The sequence below is a fragment of the Barbus barbus genome (genome assembly GCF_936440315.1).
Source record: "Barbus barbus genome assembly, chromosome: 44".
In the NCBI taxonomy this organism is placed as follows: domain Eukaryota; kingdom Metazoa; phylum Chordata; class Actinopteri; order Cypriniformes; family Cyprinidae; genus Barbus; species Barbus barbus.
The window spans coordinates 20,343,911-20,365,355 of record NC_136722.1 but is presented as its reverse complement, the minus strand read 5'-3'; the positions used below and the strand labels follow the sequence as shown (position 1 = coordinate 20,365,355).

Here is a 21,445-nt window from a genome sequence, read left to right as displayed (position 1 = left end):
GATAAGCTGTTAGACTTTAATTTCACCTGGGGCATCAAGCACGGAGCCAAAATACCATTATGTAAGTCTGTCATAGTCAATGATATCTAACCGCCTGTTACAGCGGTTTTGACTGACTTGTTGAATGTTATTAGCATTATGCATAATCACTTTAATTATACTAGGCAATTCACAAATTTTCATTCATTTTGCTTCCTAATATTATTTAATGACAACAACAATGATAACTCAAACTAAATAATAATAAGTATTAACAAAAATTTATTTTACATAAAGGTGGATTTTATCACGTTATGTAGCCTATATATATATATATATATATATATATATATATATATATATATATATATATATATTACAAGTCTCATGATTCGGAGGTGTAGGGGGAGACCGGTTATGGTGGTAACATGGGGAGAGTTGTAACAACACTATTTCCACCTATTAGCTAGGAGTCCTATGTTAATTTCATTATTTATCCACTTCCTCCCCGATCTTATATGAATGGTTGTCACGGCTGTGAATAGATATATGCCAATTTTATAAAGAAAAAAACGATTTTGGTGTAAGAATCCTGCTAATAAACTGCTAATTTCAAACCATTATGCTAATACAGCTATATTGGATGACAGGGATGGGGTAAGTTGTAACACATTTTAGCATCCACTCACATACAACTGAGAACTTTCATATTGTCTATATGGAGCTTTTTTGGCAGCTCAAAGCCAAAGGAAATGTGAGTAAAATGTGCCCTATGCAGTTCAGTATCAGCTAACGTTCCTCTCATTGTCAGATCCTCGGTGTTCCTGTTCTGCCACTCGATCTGTTTTCTGGTGTGTTCCGGTCTCTGCCCTGGCTTCGGAGGATTCCACTGCTGGACTTGGCTGCCCATTGCGTCCCTGCGTCCGGTTTCCATCCACGCTGTGCACAAGCTCTGCCCTGACTAGTGACTTTGTTTGTTCTCTCAATAAACTGTTGTATATCCGCAATTGAATCCTTTCTCTTGATTTCATAACATAAACACAATCTCACACACAAATTTACACAGTTTTTTGTTAGATCTACATATTCTTTACCTCGGTACACTGGCACTGAATGTTCAGTAAGCATAAATATAGTTAGGAAAGTTTGTTCTAGTATAATTTACACACATGTGGTCATTCGTAGAAATTGAAACATTGTTTTGTACCGTTCTTTTAGATTGTTTCAATAAACCTGTTTTAGGTGGCTGCTGTTTTTGATTATTTTGTCCGATTGTTAACTTACCCCAGCGTGTAACCTACCCCGGTAGTGGGGTAGATTGTAACAGAGGTACTCTGTGTGTAACATCAACTTATAAGGGCTGTGATATTCTTGCAGCGTTTTGAATTAGTGACATTTGTAGTGAACAAATGCGAGTGCTTTGTATAAAAGTTTGATCACTCTAGCTCAAAAATTAATTGAGTTACAGATGTTGAAACAAACCCAGATAGCACACGTACGTCTGCAAGATGTCTGTTAAAGATCTCTTGATCTGGAAAGCATCTGCTGTCTACAAATGTCTGGCAGACGTCTTTCAGATGTCAGTTTTACATACATTCTAAATCATAAACATCTTAAAGACATCTAATAGAAGTCTATTTGGCATCTTAGAGGAAACGTCCTATAGGCTAGACGTATTGCAGATGAGCAAAACACGTCTTGCAGAAGTAAATAGACATCAAATAGACGTCTCCATGATGTACGTGTGCTATGAGGGAAAAGTCATTCCTGGTCTCCTCCTATTTTCTGAGAGGACCTTATTAATCTCATGTCTCTTCTGGAGTTTCAGACGAGATCTTAACAGTTTCACAAATGCTCAATTTCAGTATGAAATCAATCTAAATTGTATAGCTGAATATGACAACATAATGAAACAATCTCCTTTGTGCATTTTATTTCTTAGAAGGAATTTAGTAGGAACTCCATCTAAAAAAAAAAAAGGCTAACACATGCTGAGATCCTCATTAAGTCTCCTGAGATTTGAAAGACCAAGCTCTGAGCAATAAAACTTTCTTCTAGGATCTGTTACATTTATTATTTTATGTAACGTTACTGCTTATAATAAAAGATGATCTTTTTAAGTTGGTGGCTTACATTAAATGGTGTTTGAGTTTACAGTAGGTGTGTATCTCACATGTATTGTGTGTTTACAGTAGGTGTGTGTATGTGTGTGTTCCTCGTGTCTCTCAGTTTCCGCCTCCATTTTGTCAGAAGTGTGTGTGTGTGTTTCCCTGCTAAAGCCAGTGAGGAGGAATAACACACACACACTAACTCTTCAGCGGGTTTATTTTTACACAGATCACCAGAAATGGACGGGTGAGCAACAAGAGCGCTCTTCATTTATATGTATATAAAACAATCATTTAAACGTGAATTAGAAGAGTTTATTCACACTTACTGGAATGCTAACGCTGCTAGCACGCTAGCGCTGTAACACTTGAACAACTGTTGTTTCATAATCTTATTGTAACGGTTGTATTGTATTGTCTTGTATTAAATGCCAAGATATAAAAGGGCAAGAACTCAGATTAGTAAACATAACAAACATAAGTCCAAAAACAGCAAGCATGCGTTAGCAGGTTAGCCTCACTGTTTACGTTAGCTGTTTGTTTGCTCACGCTGTGCACGTAAAATTAAACAGTAGTTTAATTAAGCAAGTATTTTAACTACTTTGATTTGTAATTAATATAGTAATGTGCTAGAATTTGATTCAATTCCCAAGTGGACCACATTTAGGTTGTAATTATATGTTTCTTTTGTTAGCCTCACGTTAGCTTTTATACCATCATAAAATGTATCAAATAAAACACCTCTCAGTGGTTGTAAAAATGTGTTGAGTTGCATTTAAAGCTGAAAAATGTCTAAATGATAGTTGATTGTTAATACAAGATATGGTTAACCAACTAGCCCCAATGAATCTGTACTCTAGGGTTGTGTGTCAAAACCTATTGAACTGGTTGTTACCTAGATAGCATTCTGGACATTATAGTCCTGGCTGCCTAAATTGCATTTTTGAACATCATAATGCCAAAACCTAGTGATCGGCCTAACTAGTTGTCATTTTTGAACATCTTTGTCTCGTAAACTAGTGAACTTCATACAGTATTTTAACCTCAAAATTAATTTTGCTAGACATCAGAATATCCTTTATGAACTTCACAGCCCTGAAGCCTAGTGAGCAGCCTACCTAGACAGCATTTATAGGTGCATTTCTGGGCTACTAGAGGAAGAGTGGGATAAAGTGATGAAATACTGAAATGTTCATCAGCTTAATTTGTTGTCATTAAATAATGGAGGGGATTTGAAAAGATTCAGATTAAAGGATTTCTAGCCCTCCCTTTTTTTGCATATAAATTGCTGGTGTTTAGTATCTGTCTGATCAAATCTCACTTTGTGTTTTCAACAGTATTGGTGACGTCGCAGTTGGTGTAAAGGTAAATACTGTTTTCAGTATCCTTTGTGCAGTATGTAGTCTGGATGATGGATGGATGGATGGATGGATGGATAGGTGGTTACTAAAGTAATCTCATGGAGGATTTTGCAGTGCCATAGCAACCTGACAAAGGCAGCACAGTACATCATGCATAACTATGAATATGATCGTAATTTAGTTTTTTAATAGATGGCTGCCTGTTGCAGTGGTGAGAACAAGTGTAAACCACAACAGAAATTTGACCTCATAGATACCGCTGTTACATGGTAAACTAGGGTATTTTTAATTTTTCTTTATAGTTACTCTGAAATAGCTGTCTCGATTACAAAATTGGCATGTGATTAATTGCCAGGGCTTGCAAAATCGCTACCCCGACGTCCTGGGGCTATTGTGCTTTCCAGTCGGGCTACCAAAATGTATCACTGCCCTGCCCGACGGGCTACCTTAAAATACAGGGCTCCCACGCAATGTTCCCTCTAAGCTGAGCGCGCACGGACCCGCGCAGAGGAAATAATGTGCCTCGCGCACACAAAAATGAGTTGGGAAGCCATTTGATTGAATGCCGCAGTAAAAGGGAAAGAATAGCTATGCTTGGGCAAACAGCTATAGAGCTGATGTCACGATAGAGTTAGAACCGGTTTCATAGAAAGAGAACGATATGCACTAAATGAGTGGCTGTAGAAACTGAATACTTCAATGGTTGCGGTGCGCTCAACACGAGAGCCAACACAAACGCACTGACATGTGAAATAAAACGTCCTCATGTATTAAAGAAGAGTGGCTTGATTAAGTGCTGGAAATAACGGAGGATGGGCAAAGAACGATAACAAAACTCAAACATGTACAGTCACACACAAGAGTATTGTACAAACTGTACTTCATAATGATGTTTAGACAGCTATAGAAGAATTCATATGTTCACGGTTTTTATATTTAAATTACAGATCTCAGCTTAAGTTTTGCTTCAGTTTCTATTCTATTCTATCCTATCCTATTCTATCAGTTTAAATAGTTTGTTTTGATAATATATTATGTTAGGGCTAAATTATAAACCTGATAAATAATTGACCTTGTTTTTGAGTCTTTGACTTTGAGTCTCTTGCTCATCAAGGCAGTACTCATTTCAAAAATACAGAAAAAACAGTGATATAGTGAAATATTATTGCAATTTCTAATGTTGGTTTCCTATTTTAATACCTATACTTTAAAATAGTATTTATTCCTGTGATCAAAGCTGAATTTTCAGCATCATTACTCCAGTCTTCAGTGTCCCATGATCCTTCAGAAATCATTCTAATATGCGGATTTATTATTAGTGTTGAAACTGTTGTGCTGCTTAATATTTAATAATAGAAGTCTTTACTATCAATTTTATTCATTTAACACATCCTTGCTGAATAAAGTTTATTTAACTTTCTTTAAACATTTTTAAAGTATCTTTAAAAAAGAACGAAAAAATATTCTGACCCCAAACTTTTGAATAGTTTATATTGTAACACAAAATCTCTATTTTGACTAAACACTGTTCTTTTTAAGTGAATTTTTAGCTTTCACACTTATGTGCATTTCTTGCCATATTTGCTTAATATGGCAAGGGGAAGTCGTGGCCTAATGGTTAGAGAGTCAGACTCGTAATCCAAAGGTTGCAGGTTCGAGTCTCAGGCCGGCAGGGATTGTAGGTGGGGGGAGTGAATGTCCAGCGCTCTCTCCACCCTCAATACCACGACTGAGGTGCCCTTGAGCAAGGCACCGAACCCCCAACTGCTCCCCGGGCGCCGCAGCATAAATGGCTGCTCACTGCTCCGGGTGTGTGTTCACGGTGTGTGTTTGTTCACTGCTGTGTGTGTGCACTATAGATGGATTAAATGCAGAGCACGAATTCTGAGTATGGGTCACCATACTTGGCCGTATGTCACTAAAATTAAAAAAAAGAAAAAAATTGCCAATGTCTGATTGGAATTAAAAATGAACAGTAATTGTGGTTATCTCAGACCTACACATCTCACTCTTTCTTATTCTTGGTTCATGCAAACATTGCATAGTTGCCATTAACAGCCAGAATGGGATCTACAAGCAATGCTCTTCATTTCAGATATTCACCATTCCCTCAAAATATTTTTTTGGTGGTAGATTATTATTAATACTGACCTTTATGAATTTGGGTCACTGAAAGTCAGAGGGATGATGTTAGCTGGAGTCAGACATTGTTTATATGTTAGTCTTATGATTTATCCACTTTTGTCTTTAATTGTTGCTGTCCTGTCGGACTTGTAAGCTAGGCCCTATAGGGTAGAATATGTCTTCGCCAATTTTACTGTCGCCTCATTCAAAAATACAATATTTGTTTTTTTGGTGTTGCTGTCAGGAACATAATTTGTCTTTACAGCGTTTAGCATTTATTTCCCATCTTCTATTTTTTTAAACGCATTTGCGTATAGCGTGGCGTCAAAGCCACACGAAAAAAGACAAAGAAGCCTAGGGTGATGCAAACGTAATTTGTTTTTGAATGGACAAAGAATTGCCAAGCCATTTAAGTGCATTATTGGATATTATGTGGCTGATTCTTTGTCGTTGAAAGAAAAGTGTTGTGCAGAAATGTAGAATTGTCCCTTATATATTAGATACAGGCCTGTTACAGGTCTCCATCTCCGCTTTTCATAAAATTAGGCTGGTAGTAATTGAATGGGGGCAGTTTATGTCCAAGATAGTTAGAGAAGAACTTGTTCTTTTCCAGAGATGCTTTCTGAACACAGGCCTTTTAACTCGGTTTGTTTGCCAACAACAGAATTTTCTTCCCCGGAAAACAATGTTAGCTGGTCTTTCTGGGAAAGCAGGTGGAAAAAGAAGCATTTGATTTTATTGCTTTAAAGTCCTGCTTTTTTTTGTTTCTTCCGTTCTAATCAGTTTTGATGCTGAGGCTTGTCTGTTAAGACCTTGCCATCTCTTAATGCATTCTTCTGCTTTCGGTCGTTTCGATGTGAAACTTCACCATTCCCTTGATTGTTTGTAGTGTCGATGCCCAGAAGGCAGCAGCGGCGGCGGGTTTATTGGCGCCGTAAAAGCAGCGTCCATAAAGAACAATTTGGTGGAATTTTTGGAAGGCACAAACCTGAGATGATCCTATTAGGAAGTTTGGTTTGCGCCGGTTTGCCATTTGCCTGCCGTCCCATCCGTCACTTTTAGCTGCACTTCAAGCGGCGGCCTGATCGTGCCGGGGCCCTTCGGGAACGTGGGCAGCTCAGGATGAGATGACAGCGTCTGACATCTTAGACTCAATAAGATTAAAGCAACAATCTAGAAAAATAAGGCAGAAAGGTAGAAGCGTGTGGACATGTGTTTTATGTGCCTTGATTCCTTAAGCTGTCCGCAGAGAGCTGTATTTCATTCTTTGGTTGAGGGGATTGTGAAAGGAGAGCATCTTTATTGGAGGGCGGGATTTTATTTTTTTCTCTTTGTGTGTCTCCGCAGAGAGGATCAGATGAGCTGCTGTCCGGCAGCATGTATAACAGCCCCAGTTCTGGGCTGAGCAGTATAAGCGGTAAGTGTTCCTGCCCTCTCCTCCCCCCATTCAAAAATATTCAGTTTTCTCGACCGTGAAGAGCATTAAAATAATCAAATTATAACAGATGTTTCAGTGTGATATCTGATCTGAGAAGATTCTATCTGGGAATAACCTTATGCTCTCCTGTAGGTGGGCACCCACGCTTAAAAGCATGTGACCGGAATTGTGATTATGTGCGCTCTGCATCTTATTACAGCTTCTGCAACAATAGATTTCAATATCCCATTCAGTAGAGGAAAGACTTTACGCGATTAAGGGAAGCTTTTGTTTCTTGGGTTCTATCTATTAAGGATCTTGATTGGAAATGTAGTGTGAAATGTAATAGAAGAGAAACCTAAAGAACAGTTTAGACACTTTCAGTCCTACCTGAGTAATTAAATCAGCATCTTTTGTCCGTATGATTTAGCATTTTTCCTCTAGAAATGTCTTTATTCCCTGTATATAATGTCTCTTTCTGTCCACTTTTGGCAGATACGACATCCAACGGCAGTGACAGCAAAAAACTTCGAGTTGAAGACAGAGTCGGCGATGCCCTACCATCCCGTGTTCTTCACATTAGAAAGTTACCCAATGATGTCTCGGAAACAGAGATCATTGCTCTGGGGCTTCCGTTTGGAAAGGTCACCAATATCCTCACACTGAAAGGCAAAAACCAGGTGCGTGGGCAAGCTGAAATGTTTTCAATTTCACTTTTGTCAGAGTTAGTGAGTGTTAAAAGAGACTTGCTATTTCTGGTCTGACTAACAGTTTTGAGTTCATTGAGTCCATCTTACCTCGTCACTGAAATCATTTTTGTCTTAGGCGTTTCTGGAGCTCAGCACAGAGGAAGCTGCCATGACAATGGTCAATTATTATTCGGCTGTGACGCCTCATGTCCGTAGTGTGCCGGTCTACATACAGTACTCCAATCACAAAGAACTCAAGACCGACAATTCAAACCAGGTAACAAATTGCCTGACTTTTTCAGAAAATAGAAATACTTCAAGGGACAGCCAATCAGAACTTTAAAATCCAGCTATGCTGACCAGATTTCGGACCAGTGAGATTTTGCTTTGGGCAAAACAGTCAATACATATTTTTTTGCTATTTATAGTGTGCATGGAAACTGTTGCATGGCCTTTTAAATTTACACTACTGTTCAAAAGTTTATGGTCTATAAGATTTTTTTTGTTTTTCAAAGAATGTTATGCTCACCAAGACTAGGGCCGGGTATCGTTCAAAAATGTTCGATACCGATACCTTGAGTTCGATACCGGTTCCTGAACGATACTTTTTTCGATACCAATTTTATGAAAACAGCAATTTTTTTCAGCTTGTTGACATGTATACAGACTCAAAGACTCATCTCCTGAGCCACTGCACAAAGGAACAAAATATAGCCAACACAATAAATCAGTACAAATTATTTTAATAAAGCTCAAATAGTTTTCAGTTTACACTAGTGCGTGCTCGTTTTAAAACGCATAGCTCAGACAGAATCATCATTTCTATTCATTTATTCTAGGTTGTTAAAGACTTATTTAATTTAAAATCTTTATCCACTTTCATAAGTGGATGTTTTATTTTCTTTCACAATATGTTTTATTGTTATTACATTTCTATGTTGTAGTATGTCTAATTATTTGAATGCATAAAAACTACTTAGTTTATTCAAATTAATTCTTAAAACAGCCTTATGAAATGCTTTCTTTTTCCTCAGAAATTCTGTTCTGTATCTGGTTTTCAAATGAAGGCATAACACATTAATTTCATTTTTCTTTTAAATTATTGAAAATAAAACTTTATTTATTTTGGCAAACAAAATTTTACTATTAAAATTAAAATATGGAAGAAATGTTGTGTGATCATTAATTAAAAAAATAAGAGTTTTAATAATTTTAATAGTAGCCTAGTAGTAGCAGTATGTACACTCTGCTGAACAATATTCATTTATTTCTTCCGCAGTGTCTTCCAAGTTAATCCGAACTTTTATTTTGACGGGTTTCCGGGAATACCTTTACAGTTCTGTGTGTATATGACGCAAATTTTACTCAAATCAAATGGTAAAATGCTCATGAAGTGACTCTCAGAGCAGTTCTAGAGCTGTTGTTCATGTGTTTATGTCCTCATTTAGTGAGACGGCAGACGCTGAAATGTCACGCGAGCTTCAGTCTGTGTCAAGTAAGCGAAACTGCGCGATATAGAGAGCAGACTGCTCCGTACGCTTTCTAATTGCTCTCGCGGATGACAAACACTGATCAATCAGCACCGTGTCGCTTCTAGTCAAACACACCTAGTGCTGCAGGCTTATTGGCTCACTGACGTTAATGAGATTAACCCCTTAGGTATCGAAATTTGGTACCGAACGACAAGACGTTTTTCAATACTCGGTGGTATCGAGGCAATTCGGTCGGTGCCTAAAAAGTATCGAACTCGATACCCAGCCCTAACCAAGACTGCATTTATTTGATAAGAAATGCAAAATGTGAAATATTATTACAAATTTTCTATTTGAATATATTTTAAGTTGCAGTTGAATTCCTGTGATTGCAAAGCTGAATTTTACATCACTTCAGTCTTCAGTAATGATCCTTCAGCAATCATTCTGATATGCTGATTTGGTTCTCATTTTCAATGTAGAATTTTTTTTTGGAAAACCTTTTAATAAATTTTAAGGATTCTTTGATCAATTAGGGAGAAAATGTTGTTGGTCGCTTTACATTTAATTTAGATGGTTTCTTCCTGTTTAAATGAGTTTTTTGGCTAGAATGAGCTGCTGCGAGGACCAAACTTTTCCCATTGTTTATGTTTAACATAGTGCTTGTAACTGATCTCCAGTCAGGTGGGACTCTCACATCAGGGTCCAACTCTAGCGATGGTGGCGGTACGCCCTCCAGTCCAGTGCTGAGGATAATCATTGATAACATGTTTTACCCTGTCACCCTGGATGTGCTGCAGCAGGTAGGGTATGCCACAGTTTGGATCAGCCTTTTATTGACAGTTTACATTGGTGACAAATTGATGCTGTGTGTGTTAATTCTGTTTTTTGTAATGTCTTCTCCCCTCTGTTGATAGCTCCCATCAATGCTCTGCTTTCTCTGTCAATAGATCTTCTCAAAGTTTGGCACCGTCATGAAAATCATCACATTCACCAAGAACAATCAGTTTCAGGCCCTGTTGCAGTACAACGATCCAACCAGTGCACAGCAAGCTAAAGTGGTGGGTTTGCTCTCAGCGGAAGTTCATGTGAAAAGCACGTTTTTAGTGCCCTACCAAGACAACACATTCTTTCTTTCTGTCTCTCTCGCCTTGTTCTTTTTTTTTCTATCTTTTTCTCTTTTGTTCTAGGCTCTAGATGGTCAGAACATATACAATGCCTGTTGTACCCTTCGCATAGACTACTCAAAACTTGTCAACCTTAATGTAAAATACAATAACGATAAGAGCAGGGACTACACTAGGCCGGAGCTTCCTGCTGGAGATGGGCAGCCTGCTCTAGACCCCTCTGTTGTTGCTGCCCTGGGTAAAGATACGAGTTCCCTGCTCGGTAAGATCCCAGGTACTTGCCTCTTTTTTTACTATCTATTTTAGTGTGTCATTCAGTGTTTGTTGTCTTCATTCACATGCCCTAATGCAACCTCATTCCAAACCTGTATGACTCTGTGGAACACCAAACGTATGAAAGGAAACTAAATAAAATTTGCATGAACACTCTTAGCAGTGACTTTCGTTCCAGAGCCATATTAAAAACAAGATGTCTTGAAAATGATTTTATTAGAGCAACTTTTGTAGTTTCACACAATGTCTTAAAAATGTGATGCTCATGGCATGAGATGCTTAAAAAACAGCAAGATGTGATGCAACAGACAAAGACATTCATTTTTTTTATCTGATGGCCATTGGTTGTCAGTTCGTTTGTAAGCCAAAACCATCATTTGTTCATAACGGGATTGATTCTGAGGGCCGCTGAATGGGGACAGTATTTTAATCAGCGTCATTGATTTAACTCCGTCTGTCTGAATGGTGTGAAAATGAAAATAGAAAGACTGAAAATAATTGGAATGTGCTCTTAACTACTGTAAAATGTCACGTAGTTCTGTGTCTCTGAGTGCCTTGACTGACCTTTTCTCAGAGATCTACTCATAAGGCCTCTTAATTTAAAATGCAATTTGACATTTCCCCTGCCACGTAATCAGGCAGGTATTTTATTGATATTAGGCTTAAAATGATTAGGTTTTAAAGCCCCACATGGTCTTAACCTGGTCCCTCTCACATCAGGATGAAGAACTAATATGTTTTACCTGTGTGTAATTCAGCTTTTATTGGCTGTCACGTCTAAAACAGACTAGAGATGATGACTAGTCCACTTTCTTTAACTTTTCGCTACAGTTAAAGTTGGCCGAATGGTTACCTATTAAATATACAGCATCACCCTACAAATTTTGCAGCTCTGTTTATGTATATTCACGCATGTAATATAATTTATGTAATTTCCGGACTAGAATGCCCATTTACACCTCCCTGTGTGATTTCAGGTACTCTGAGCCCGTTGAGCGCGGCTGCTGCTGCCGCTGCTGCAGCAGGAAGAGTCGCTTTATCCGGGCACTCAGGGGCCAGCGGAGTGCTGCTCGTTAGCAATCTAAATGAAGAGGTCAGTGTACTATTACGTCTCAACCTCTCCTTCACATTTACATATTTCTGTTTGTCATGTCATGCCATGTTATATGTTTAGACTCCTAGAAAATGCCACTTCCTCAATGAGATTTATTTTCAGTGCTGTAGCCTCATTTTGCATTGTCACTCACTCTTTGTTGCACAAAAACTTTAAAGTGCCCCTATTATGCCATTAAGTTTGCTAATATTGTTTTATGAGTCTCCTAAAACCGGTTTACATGCATCCAAGGTAAAAAAAACACTTACGTTTTCTCAAAAAATAGCTTTAATTTGACCTAATTTCTAAATGATTCCTAAACGACTCGTGCGAAGCAGTTCAAAGAATCAGTCTCTCTAAACCCCTCCTTTCCGTAAGTGCTGTGATTGGTCAGATGGCACAGTCCTTTGTGATTGGTCTACCACGTACAGAGCGAATGACAGCCCATGGGCGGACATTATGCAAATGTGTTACTTCGTGACGTACAGTCGTAACGGAATAAGATTCGAATTCCTAACAACTCATTTAGGCGATTGTGAGCCGACTCTTTTTTATGGTATTTTATTACATGTAAAGTAAAACACTTCAAAAGTTTTTTTGTTTTAATTTTGATGATTAGAGCTTACAATACTGTGAAGCAAAGCCGATTCAAACACTTGTGAGAGCTTCACAAGGAGTGAACTGAAGCTGGAGTCAGTGCATCAAGAGTCACCACGCTCAGACATCTTCAGGAAAAGGGCTACCAAGCCACTTCTGAAACAGAGACAACGTCAGAAGCATCTTATCTGGGCTGTGGAGAAAAAGAACTGGACTGTTGCTCAGTGGTCCAAAGTCCTCTTTTCATATAAAAGTAAATTTTGCATCTCATTTGGAAATCAAGTTCTGGTGTCTGGAGGAAGACTGGGGAGGCACAGAATCCAAGCTGCTTGAAGTCCAGTGTGAAGTTTCCACAGTCAGTGATGATTTGGGGTGCCGTGACGTCTGCTGGTGTTGGTCCATTGTGTTTTGTCAAGTCTAAAGTTAATGCAGCCATCTACCAGGAGATTTTAGAGTACTTTATGCTTCCATCTGCTGACAAGCTTTATGGAGATGCTGATTTGCTTTTCCAGCAGGACTTTAGCACCTGCCCACAGTGCCAGAACCACTTCCAAGTGGTTTGCTGACCATGATATTACTGTGCTTGATTGGCCAGCCAACATGCCTGACCTGAACTCCATATGGAATCTATGGGATATTTTCAAGAGAAATATGAGAAACAGTCGATCCAACAATACAGACGAGCTGAAGGCTCAATAGTGCCTCAGCAGAGCCCCAGGCTGATCGCTTCCATGCTATTCCTCACTAATGCTGGAGTTTGTGCTAAAGGAGCCCGACCAAGTATTGAGTGCATAAATGAACATACTTTAAAGAACTTTTTTTTTCTGTTTTGCAAATCCTTTTTTTGATTGATCTTGGGAAATATTCTAATATTTTAAGATACCGATTTTTGACTTTCATGAGCTTTAAGCTCTAATCATCAAAATTAAAATAAACATTTGAAGTGTTTTACTTTACATGTAATGAATCTAAAATATATGAAAGTTTAACTTTTTGAAATGGGTTACAAGAAAAAATGAACTTTTTCACCAAATTAATCTAAAATATATGAAAGTTTAACTTTTTGAAATAGGTTACAAGAAAAAATGAACTTTTTCACCATATTCAAATTTTCTGAGATGCACCTGCATTTTCTGAGATGACACTGCATGAAAGGTAATATTCCAAAAGGCAAAATAGGGGCATTTTAAATTAAATACTCAAAATGGTCATATTTCAACCTCAAAATATAAAGCTTATGTTTTGAATTAATGACAATTTTTAAAACCATTTAAAATAGATTTTTTTTTTATAAAATAATTTTTCATTTTTAAAAAGCCTAACTATTAAATTATTTTTATTTTATTTTATTACTCATGTATTTTATTGTATGTCGTTTAAATGTAATTGTAAGTTTCCATCATGGTATTTGTTGGTAATATATTTAATGCAAATAGTATAAATTGTGAAAAAAAATAGTTGGGTCCAAAGCCAACTATTAGATGTCATTATATGCTTAATTTACTTTTTTTTAAAATCTAACTTCACATTTTTATTTTGAGGTGAAATATGACCCAGATATTTACTGTCTCATGTCTTTCTTAAACCCACTTGTTTATTATAATAACAACAAACTGTCATTGATTGTATTATCTGAACCCATTAGTTCTGGTTTAGCAACTTTCTGGTCGTCTACGTTATAACTTCCATAGAGCGAATCATTCTCTCTTTTTGTATAAACTGTCTAACTCTCACTCTTTGAAAGCTAATGAACCATGGACGTGGCACTTACCCCTTTGCTCATCTGATAAAATCTACATATTTTCAATGTTATTTAAATGTCAGTCCTCACGTATTGATTTGGGGTCAATTGTGACTTTGTTTGTCCACACCATAACTTTAAAAGGTGGTTTCATGTCTACACAAGCATGGCAATCACAAAGAACCGGGTACAACTCTGTGAATCAAATGCTTGAAACTGTGACGCTTTCAGCTTTTCCTGGTCTTCAATCTCCTGCATGCCTCTTAAAAACTTCATAACTGTGCCGTTGTTCAGATCATTATTATCATTATCCGATGCTCCTCTTTATTTTTTAGTATGAATGTATCCTTACCCTGGGTAACTACATTTGGCACAATTATTTGCTTATACAATGTAGAAATGCATAAAGCAGCCATTCTCTGACCAAACTCCTGCATTTCCTGTGTACTGACCTGTATTATATTTTTTGTCCCCCCTCATTTATATTCTGCATTTGCTTCCCTCTTTTCTACATTTTGATTTTGTCTCTTTCATCCTGTCTTTCTCTCTTTTTGTATGTCCTCTCACATCTTTTTTTTTATCCCTTCTTTTTTGCCACGCCTTGACCACACCTCGTTGTTCATGTTTTTTTGTTTCTTTGTTTTTGCTTGAACAAAACTTGGGACCCCCCAATTAACCGCCCTGAACCATGATCCATGACCACTTCACCATTCTGCGGGAAACCACCCTCCGTTATGGATGATCTGTTCATCTCCGCTCTTCCTCGACTCTTCTCTCTGTCCGCTTGCTCCTCTCTCCTTCTAAAGATGGTTACGCCCCACAGTCTGTTTACTCTCTTCGGTATGTTCTTGTTAGCTCTACCTTTATTTTGTTTTGTTTCTGTTATTCTTATTATTATTCATGTGCTTTATTTCTTTTATTTAAAGTCAACATGAAATGAAAATCTACATAATTGAATTCATTATTAAATGCTCCTTTTAAATTTGGGCCTATAATTTTCTTTTATGCCCTGTGCCAGAGTATTGATATATTTTGAACCCATATCCAACTAAAAAAATTGAATGATTTTTATTTTTGCTTTTAGACTTTATTTTGCAGTCAACAAAGAATTGAACTGGTTTTATTGGCAATAAACATTTCAATTAATCCAACTTAAATCTTTTGAAATAATTTTTTTGTGGCTTCCACTGTTTGTTTATCTGTAATTTGATTTTTAGCTATTTGTTAAAAATATAATTTTAAAACCAATTATTGGTTTGATCTATTGACTTATTTTTGGTGGCCAGTAATGAACTAGTTGTTTAGTAATTGTTGGTTACTTTTCTAAAATGTTACAAATAATTAATGCAGGCACTTGGTGCTAGTTAATATAAAAATGTTTAATATAATGGCACTTTAATTTCTTAATAGCAGTGAACTTTATACATTTATTTTTTGCCTCAAAATTGGGTGCTGGTTATGGTGTAGAACTTTTAATCAACTGCAAACTCACAATCAGGCTCTGTTCTAGCTTTTTATTAATCAATTCCAAATGGATAAAGTTAGATCCAGCCCTACATATTTTCTCCTGTTGAATGTTCTTAAAAGTACATAACATTACGGAAATAAAATGGATTGTGAATGCCATTGCATGTTGACTTTAAAGCATTACCATTAATTGGCTTTTAGAGTAAAAGTCTTTAGCTTTTTTTTCAGGCTTTTGAAGTATTTAATTTGTTTCAGTGCATGTGATCTTTGGTTTAGTTTGCACAGTATTTATGTTCCTCCTTAGTTCTTAATTCATTTTGAATTTGAGGGTGTATATATCCGAGTCTTCTTGTCAGGTTGTGATTAGTTTTCTCCATTTCGATGAACGTTCTGTGAGTCTATCGGTCTATCTTTCCACTCTCTGAGTCTCACTCCTTACTCTTTCCTCCCTCTCTCGTTTCCTCTCCGGCTGCTGGCTTCTCTGTTCGCAGGGGTTTATGGGGATGTGCAGCGTGTGAAGATTCTTTTTAATAAGAAAGACAGCGCACTGATACAGATGGCTGATATGAACCAGGCTCAGCTTGGTAAGACTGCATACTGAAACATCCTTAACAGCACAGCCGTTATTGTCATGGCGAAGTTTACATGCCAGTCAAATTCAATTGAGTTGCAAAATACACTTTGGTGTTAGATGATTTAAAAAAAAAAACATTATAAATAATATTTTATTCAACAAGAATGCATGAAATAGATTAAAAACAACAGTAAAGACATTTAGAATGTTAGAAAAGATTTAGATTTAATCATCAAATTATCATGATCTCCTTAGAAATAAACTGTTTTCATTAATAATAATAAGAAATCTTTCTTGTGCACCACATCAGCATATTAGAATGATTTCTGAATGAGTAATGGCTGCTGAAAATTCAGCTTTGCCATCACAAGAATAAATTACATTTTAAAACATTCAAATAGAAAACATTTGTTTAATAATATTTCACTATATTACTGTTTTTTATAAAAAAAATATATAAAAAATGCAGCCTTCATGAGCATAAGAGACCTCTCATCTCATTTCTCTTTGTTTGTTTGGATGTGCCTCAGCGATGAGCCATCTAAACGGTCAGAAGATGTATTCAAAGATCATTCGCGTTACGATGTCGAAGCACCAAACCGTTCAGTTACCAAGGGATGGTTTAGACGACCAGGGTCTCACAAAAGACTTCACAAACTCACCACTGCATCGTTTCAAAAAGCCCGGCTCCAAGAACTTCCAGAACATTTTCCCTCCTTCTGCCACGCTGCATCTGTCAAACATCCCGTGAGTAAAAAGCTCTATTCGGCTCTTGTCAATCTTTGTGTCAGTCGTCGGGGAGCTAAGTCATTTTTCTGTCATGTTTTGAAGGCAAGACATAACTGAAGAAGACCTCAGAGTCCTGTTCTCCAACTCCGGTGGCACTGTGAAAGCTTTCAAGTTTTTTCAGTAAGTCTGTCCCCATTCAGATCCTCATCAAATCACGCTTTTGCCTTTTCTTTCATCCGTGTGACACATTTTCCCGGCCTTTTTCTCTGCAGAGATCATAAAATGGCCCTAATTCAGATGACAACCATCGAGGAAGCTATTCAATGCCTCATTGACCTCCACAATTACAACATGGGTAATAACCACCACCTGAAGGTCTCCTTCTCCAAATCAACCATCTAAAGCAACCCGAGAGGTCTTGCTCCCAACTGCTTTTCTAGCGTTAACTGTTGACTGTTTACATACACTGGGGACCACAATTTTGAGAATTTCTTTTTTCCAAGTTTCATTCCACAAGAAGTTGTTGAAAGAAGGAAATATCATGACTGTTTTCAAAGACATTTTTTTTTACCCCGTTTCCCTCTTGTCAACGCTCTGACGCATAACCTCTTCAGTGGTGGAAAGGTGTTGTGGTGTAAAGTCTGAACCTCTTATAATAAACAGAAAAGAATGTGCCTTACAAAACTTACAGAAATCTTTTCATACTTCATATTCTCAAACCCAGGCAGTCATCTGAGAATTTTGTTAAAACAAAAATATATTTTTTTTCCCCTTTTGTGTCTGATCTGTATAATGTGTAAAAGCCTCTTAGACGGTTTCCTTTTTATTTTTTTGTGGTTTGTTTCTTCAGTTCTTAATGTCTGTGACAAGAATTGTAAATAAAACTGTGATTCTCTAGTGATCGTCACTGAGATGTTAGGCCCATTCTTAGCCCACCAATCCTGCAAAACCTTATGTTGTTTGAAGCTTCCCCTAGCTTTTGTTTCATCTATGTGCATTGTCTTTATTTTAAGTGGAAGGCTATTATGACATACTTTTCTCTGCATGTACCAACTGGTGCATCTTTATTCCTAGTATTGCATGGATTGGAAATCACTTCTTTCTGTGTTTTTTGAAAGACAGCGACAGTAGAAGGGACCAAAGTTTATGTGCCTAAAGTCTTAATTTACTCCAAGATTGAGCATTTTTGTTCACTTTTTCAGAAGAAAAGAGACTCATGGACAGGCTTATGAGAAGAGCTGAAAAAATAAATATTGATTGGCAATCCACACTACGATTTATTAGAGGAACAAAAGATTGTGTATATTTGTTTTATTGTTTTTTAACCCTGTAGAAATGTATGATTCGGCATAGTTTTGGATGTGGCACAATTAAAATAATTTTTCTAACGAAAGTGGGAAGATTTAACTTGGTTGTGTGTTTTGATTTCTCTTTCCTGTTTTCTGCTTTTATCTGTAGCATGCTTAAACACTTGTGTAGTTCTGTATTTGCTCGCTCGCTCGCTCTCTCTCTCTCTCTCTCTCTCTCTCTCTCTCTCTCTCTTTTTCTTCCCTCCCTCCACGTTTCCTCTTTTAATGGCTCTGACATTCTGTTCTCTTTCAGGGTGGGAAAAAATTTCAGAAAGTTTAAAGTGTCAATAATTTTGGCAAAACTGATTTGGCCAAAAATTTATTTGGATTCGTTTGGCAAGAAAAGTGTTAAAAATACCATTTCCCTCTCTGTAAATCCTTTCGCTTGTGACCCATCCATCCTTCCTGGATATGAAATTGCTTTGCCTTTTACTTGATCCTTTTAGTTAAGTTCACTTAATTCTGTATCACGTTCATGTGCTTCAGCCCTTCCACTCCTAAAAACATTGATCCTTGCAGTGAATTTCTCAGCATTTCCCTTTTTTCTTTTAAATTAGGCTGAATTTTGCATGTATTTTAAAACAATCCATGACCTTCATTTATTTCTGAATGTTCGGTAATCTTTTTGTTTTTGAATATGCTCTGAGACTATTGTTTTTATAATTAAGTTCTTCTTTTGTGATACTAAGTGTTTGACCAAGCATTGAAAAGATCTTTTCTTTGTCTTCAAAATAATTTTTTGAAGATTATTTTTCTGTTGTCATTTCAAACATGTGCATGAAATCTGAGCCACATACGTATGTGGTTTGACATTTTACTGAAGGTGGTATTTTGGGCATTTCCTCAGGTAGTGAATATATGATGTTTGCTATATAGTGAATAGCTAACTAATGAACAATTTAAAGATTGCAGACACAGCATGTACACAAATGCATGAGTAAAAACACAGTAACGCTCCATTGCTTATGCTTTATCGTGCATCATTATGAAACCTCTGGGTGAGATGTCATAATGGACATAAGCAGAGGCAAAATTTCCCTCTCTCGTTCCACAACAAACCCTTTTCTACATTAGCAGTTGCATAAGAGTGTTTCTTGGCATCATGCTGATGCAAAAGACCAGATTTGAAAACAAAACTTAAAACCTAAATGTGAACGTATATTTTCAATGAATATTTTGTGTCTTTCAAGTTGGCTGTGAGGCTTAAACCACTAGTCACAAAGTTTTTTTTCTTTGCCTAAAACAAAGGTTGTCAAACTCCCCCTTCAGCATTCCTTCATTTCACCGCTTTCTCGCTCTGTGCCGTTATTGAGTCTCTGTGTTGGATGGTTGCACTGTGATGGACGTCCTGTCTTGCCTTGTCTGATGAAGACAATCCTCTAGCCTGCTTCAAAGTTGGGTTCCGGATGCTGCAATTCATCACAGGCCAGACGGCTGCGTTGCTCCACGCTGCTTTTATTTTGCACACTTAAATCGAAACACTCGTGTTCTCGATCTACCTTTATAAACAAAAATGACACAATAAATCAGAGCAGGGACCCAGACCAAATCAATACCTCGTCTGGAGCGTGAATCATGTGCTCCAGACATCTGTATCCACCCGCCATTACGCTGACACAGGGGGCGGGAGCTGTTCTTCTCTCCTGGCCTTTTGTTTTCCATATAAACCCTTCATGCTTGGAATAGGACCATTGGTGAGGAGATTTACACCTAATGTCTTAATGTAATACAAAGCTATGTGTCAGTTACCATTTTTGCTCTTGTTTACCGTTTTACGAGCCAAGTTTTTCTAGGTTCTTTTCAGTGCTAAACACAGATGGTGAAAACAAATTCTATACACAACCAAAGTATTTCATAAAAGATGTTGACTATTTCTGCTGATTTTCTGTATAGAGTAAAATGCATCAAATACACTGAGAGATGCTATATCCCACAATTGTGTACTCAACTTCCACTTCCTGTAATAGCGAACTATAGATAATATCAGATGCCATTTCTTGATTATTTGACCATTAACGCCAAGAGTGAAAATTCTGTCAATTACTCACCCTCACTCGGTAGACCTTCGTTCGTCTTTGGAACAAATTAAGATATTTTTGATGAAATCCGAGAGCTTGACCGTGCATAGACAGCAATGCAACTGAAATGTTCAAGGCCCAGAAAGTAGTAAGGGCATCATTAAAATAGTCCATGTGACATCAGTGGTTTAACAGCACTATGAGAATACTTTTTGTGCGCAAAGAAAACAAAAATAACGACTTTATTCAATTCCTTCTCTTCCGTGTCAGTCTTCGATGCTTTGGAAAGACATGAGGGTGAGTAATTAATGGCAGAATTCATTTTTGGGTGAGCTATCCCTTTAAGAAATATTACTCAAGTTATTTTTAAGTTTTTGTTTTGATGAAAATATCTTTTAAATTTAAACCCCAAGCTCCTGAAATATGATTATAATGAGTACAAGTTGTTACGAGCAATGTTGTGAATACAACATTGCAAATTCTTTATACTTTAGTTTTTCATTGTACATTTTAGCGTTTTGTTACAAAAAGTGTGTATTCTCGAAACATTGTTAGATATACTATATCCCAAAATACCGTTCCTGGAAAGAGCTGTAGATATTAAGATGCCATTTTTGACTAAAGAGTTTAGAAAATTGTTACACGCAAATGAATAAAAAAAGATTGCATAAAAAATTAAATTATAGTAAAGATGAACGTTTTTGTCTAGTCTTGTCATTGATAGTCAAAAAACACTTCATTAACAAATATTTTCCTTTAAAAAGGTTCCTTTTTTCATCCATTTAAAAAGTTAACACCATTCCAACTTATTTCAAGCTTCTCTTGATTTAACTGATTGACAGTCATTTTTAATGTGGTGTAAATGTATTGTGGTTCTCGTCATAGCTGCAGCAGAGCTCAGTTTGCCTTCCTTTTAATGGCGATACAGTCGAACGCCTGCTGTTGTGATATTGTATTCCATTTACTAAGTTCACTGCTTGATCATCTGTATGAGTCTAACTGCTAATCTATAATCGCTGCAGTCTGGCAAGTCTGCTCTGTTAAAGGCCCAGACCATCTCAATACATCACCTGCTCTCATAATCTAAGCGTGTGTCAACCCTGTTGCCCCTGGTGGTGTGACATCTAATTCAGCTTGGGTCCTCTGATAATGACAGTATCGATTTAGATTGTATGTGGCGTTTTTTCTCTCTTCAGCAGGCATGCTTGTCTTTTTATGCTATGGTTACTTCAAGATGGGAGCTCAGTCGGCCCAGTGGGACTGTGGGATTGTCATGTGCCATCTCCAATCACGTGGGTTTGAAAGTAGCTGTCTGTATCTGGAAAAT

The 21,445-nt window shown here is 37.1% G+C and overlaps 1 protein-coding gene across 2 annotated transcripts; it reads left to right on the top strand.

Annotated features, from left to right (window-relative positions):
• Nucleotides 1-2,209: 2,209 nt before the first annotated feature.
• Nucleotides 2,210-20,785, top strand: LOC306863619 (polypyrimidine tract-binding protein 2-like). 2 transcript variants are annotated; one of them, XM_079407068.1, is made up of 14 exons: nt 2,210-2,334; nt 3,425-3,452; nt 6,920-6,989; nt 7,485-7,669; nt 7,815-7,955; nt 9,831-9,953; nt 10,101-10,211; nt 10,341-10,551; nt 11,528-11,643; nt 14,788-14,821; nt 15,940-16,032; nt 16,553-16,769; nt 16,854-16,931; nt 17,024-20,785. In XM_079407068.1, exons 1-14 carry the CDS (start codon nt 2,327-2,329, stop codon nt 17,151-17,153), a joined length of 1,545 nt encoding a protein of 514 aa, XP_079263194.1. In that variant the 5' UTR covers nt 2,210-2,326; the 3' UTR covers nt 17,154-20,785. The 2 variants fall into 2 exon arrangements, with proteins under 2 accessions (XP_079263194.1, XP_079263195.1); XM_079407069.1 differs by having other exon boundaries at nt 10,341-10,539; nt 17,024-18,785.
• Nucleotides 20,786-21,445: the final 660 nt, after the last annotated feature.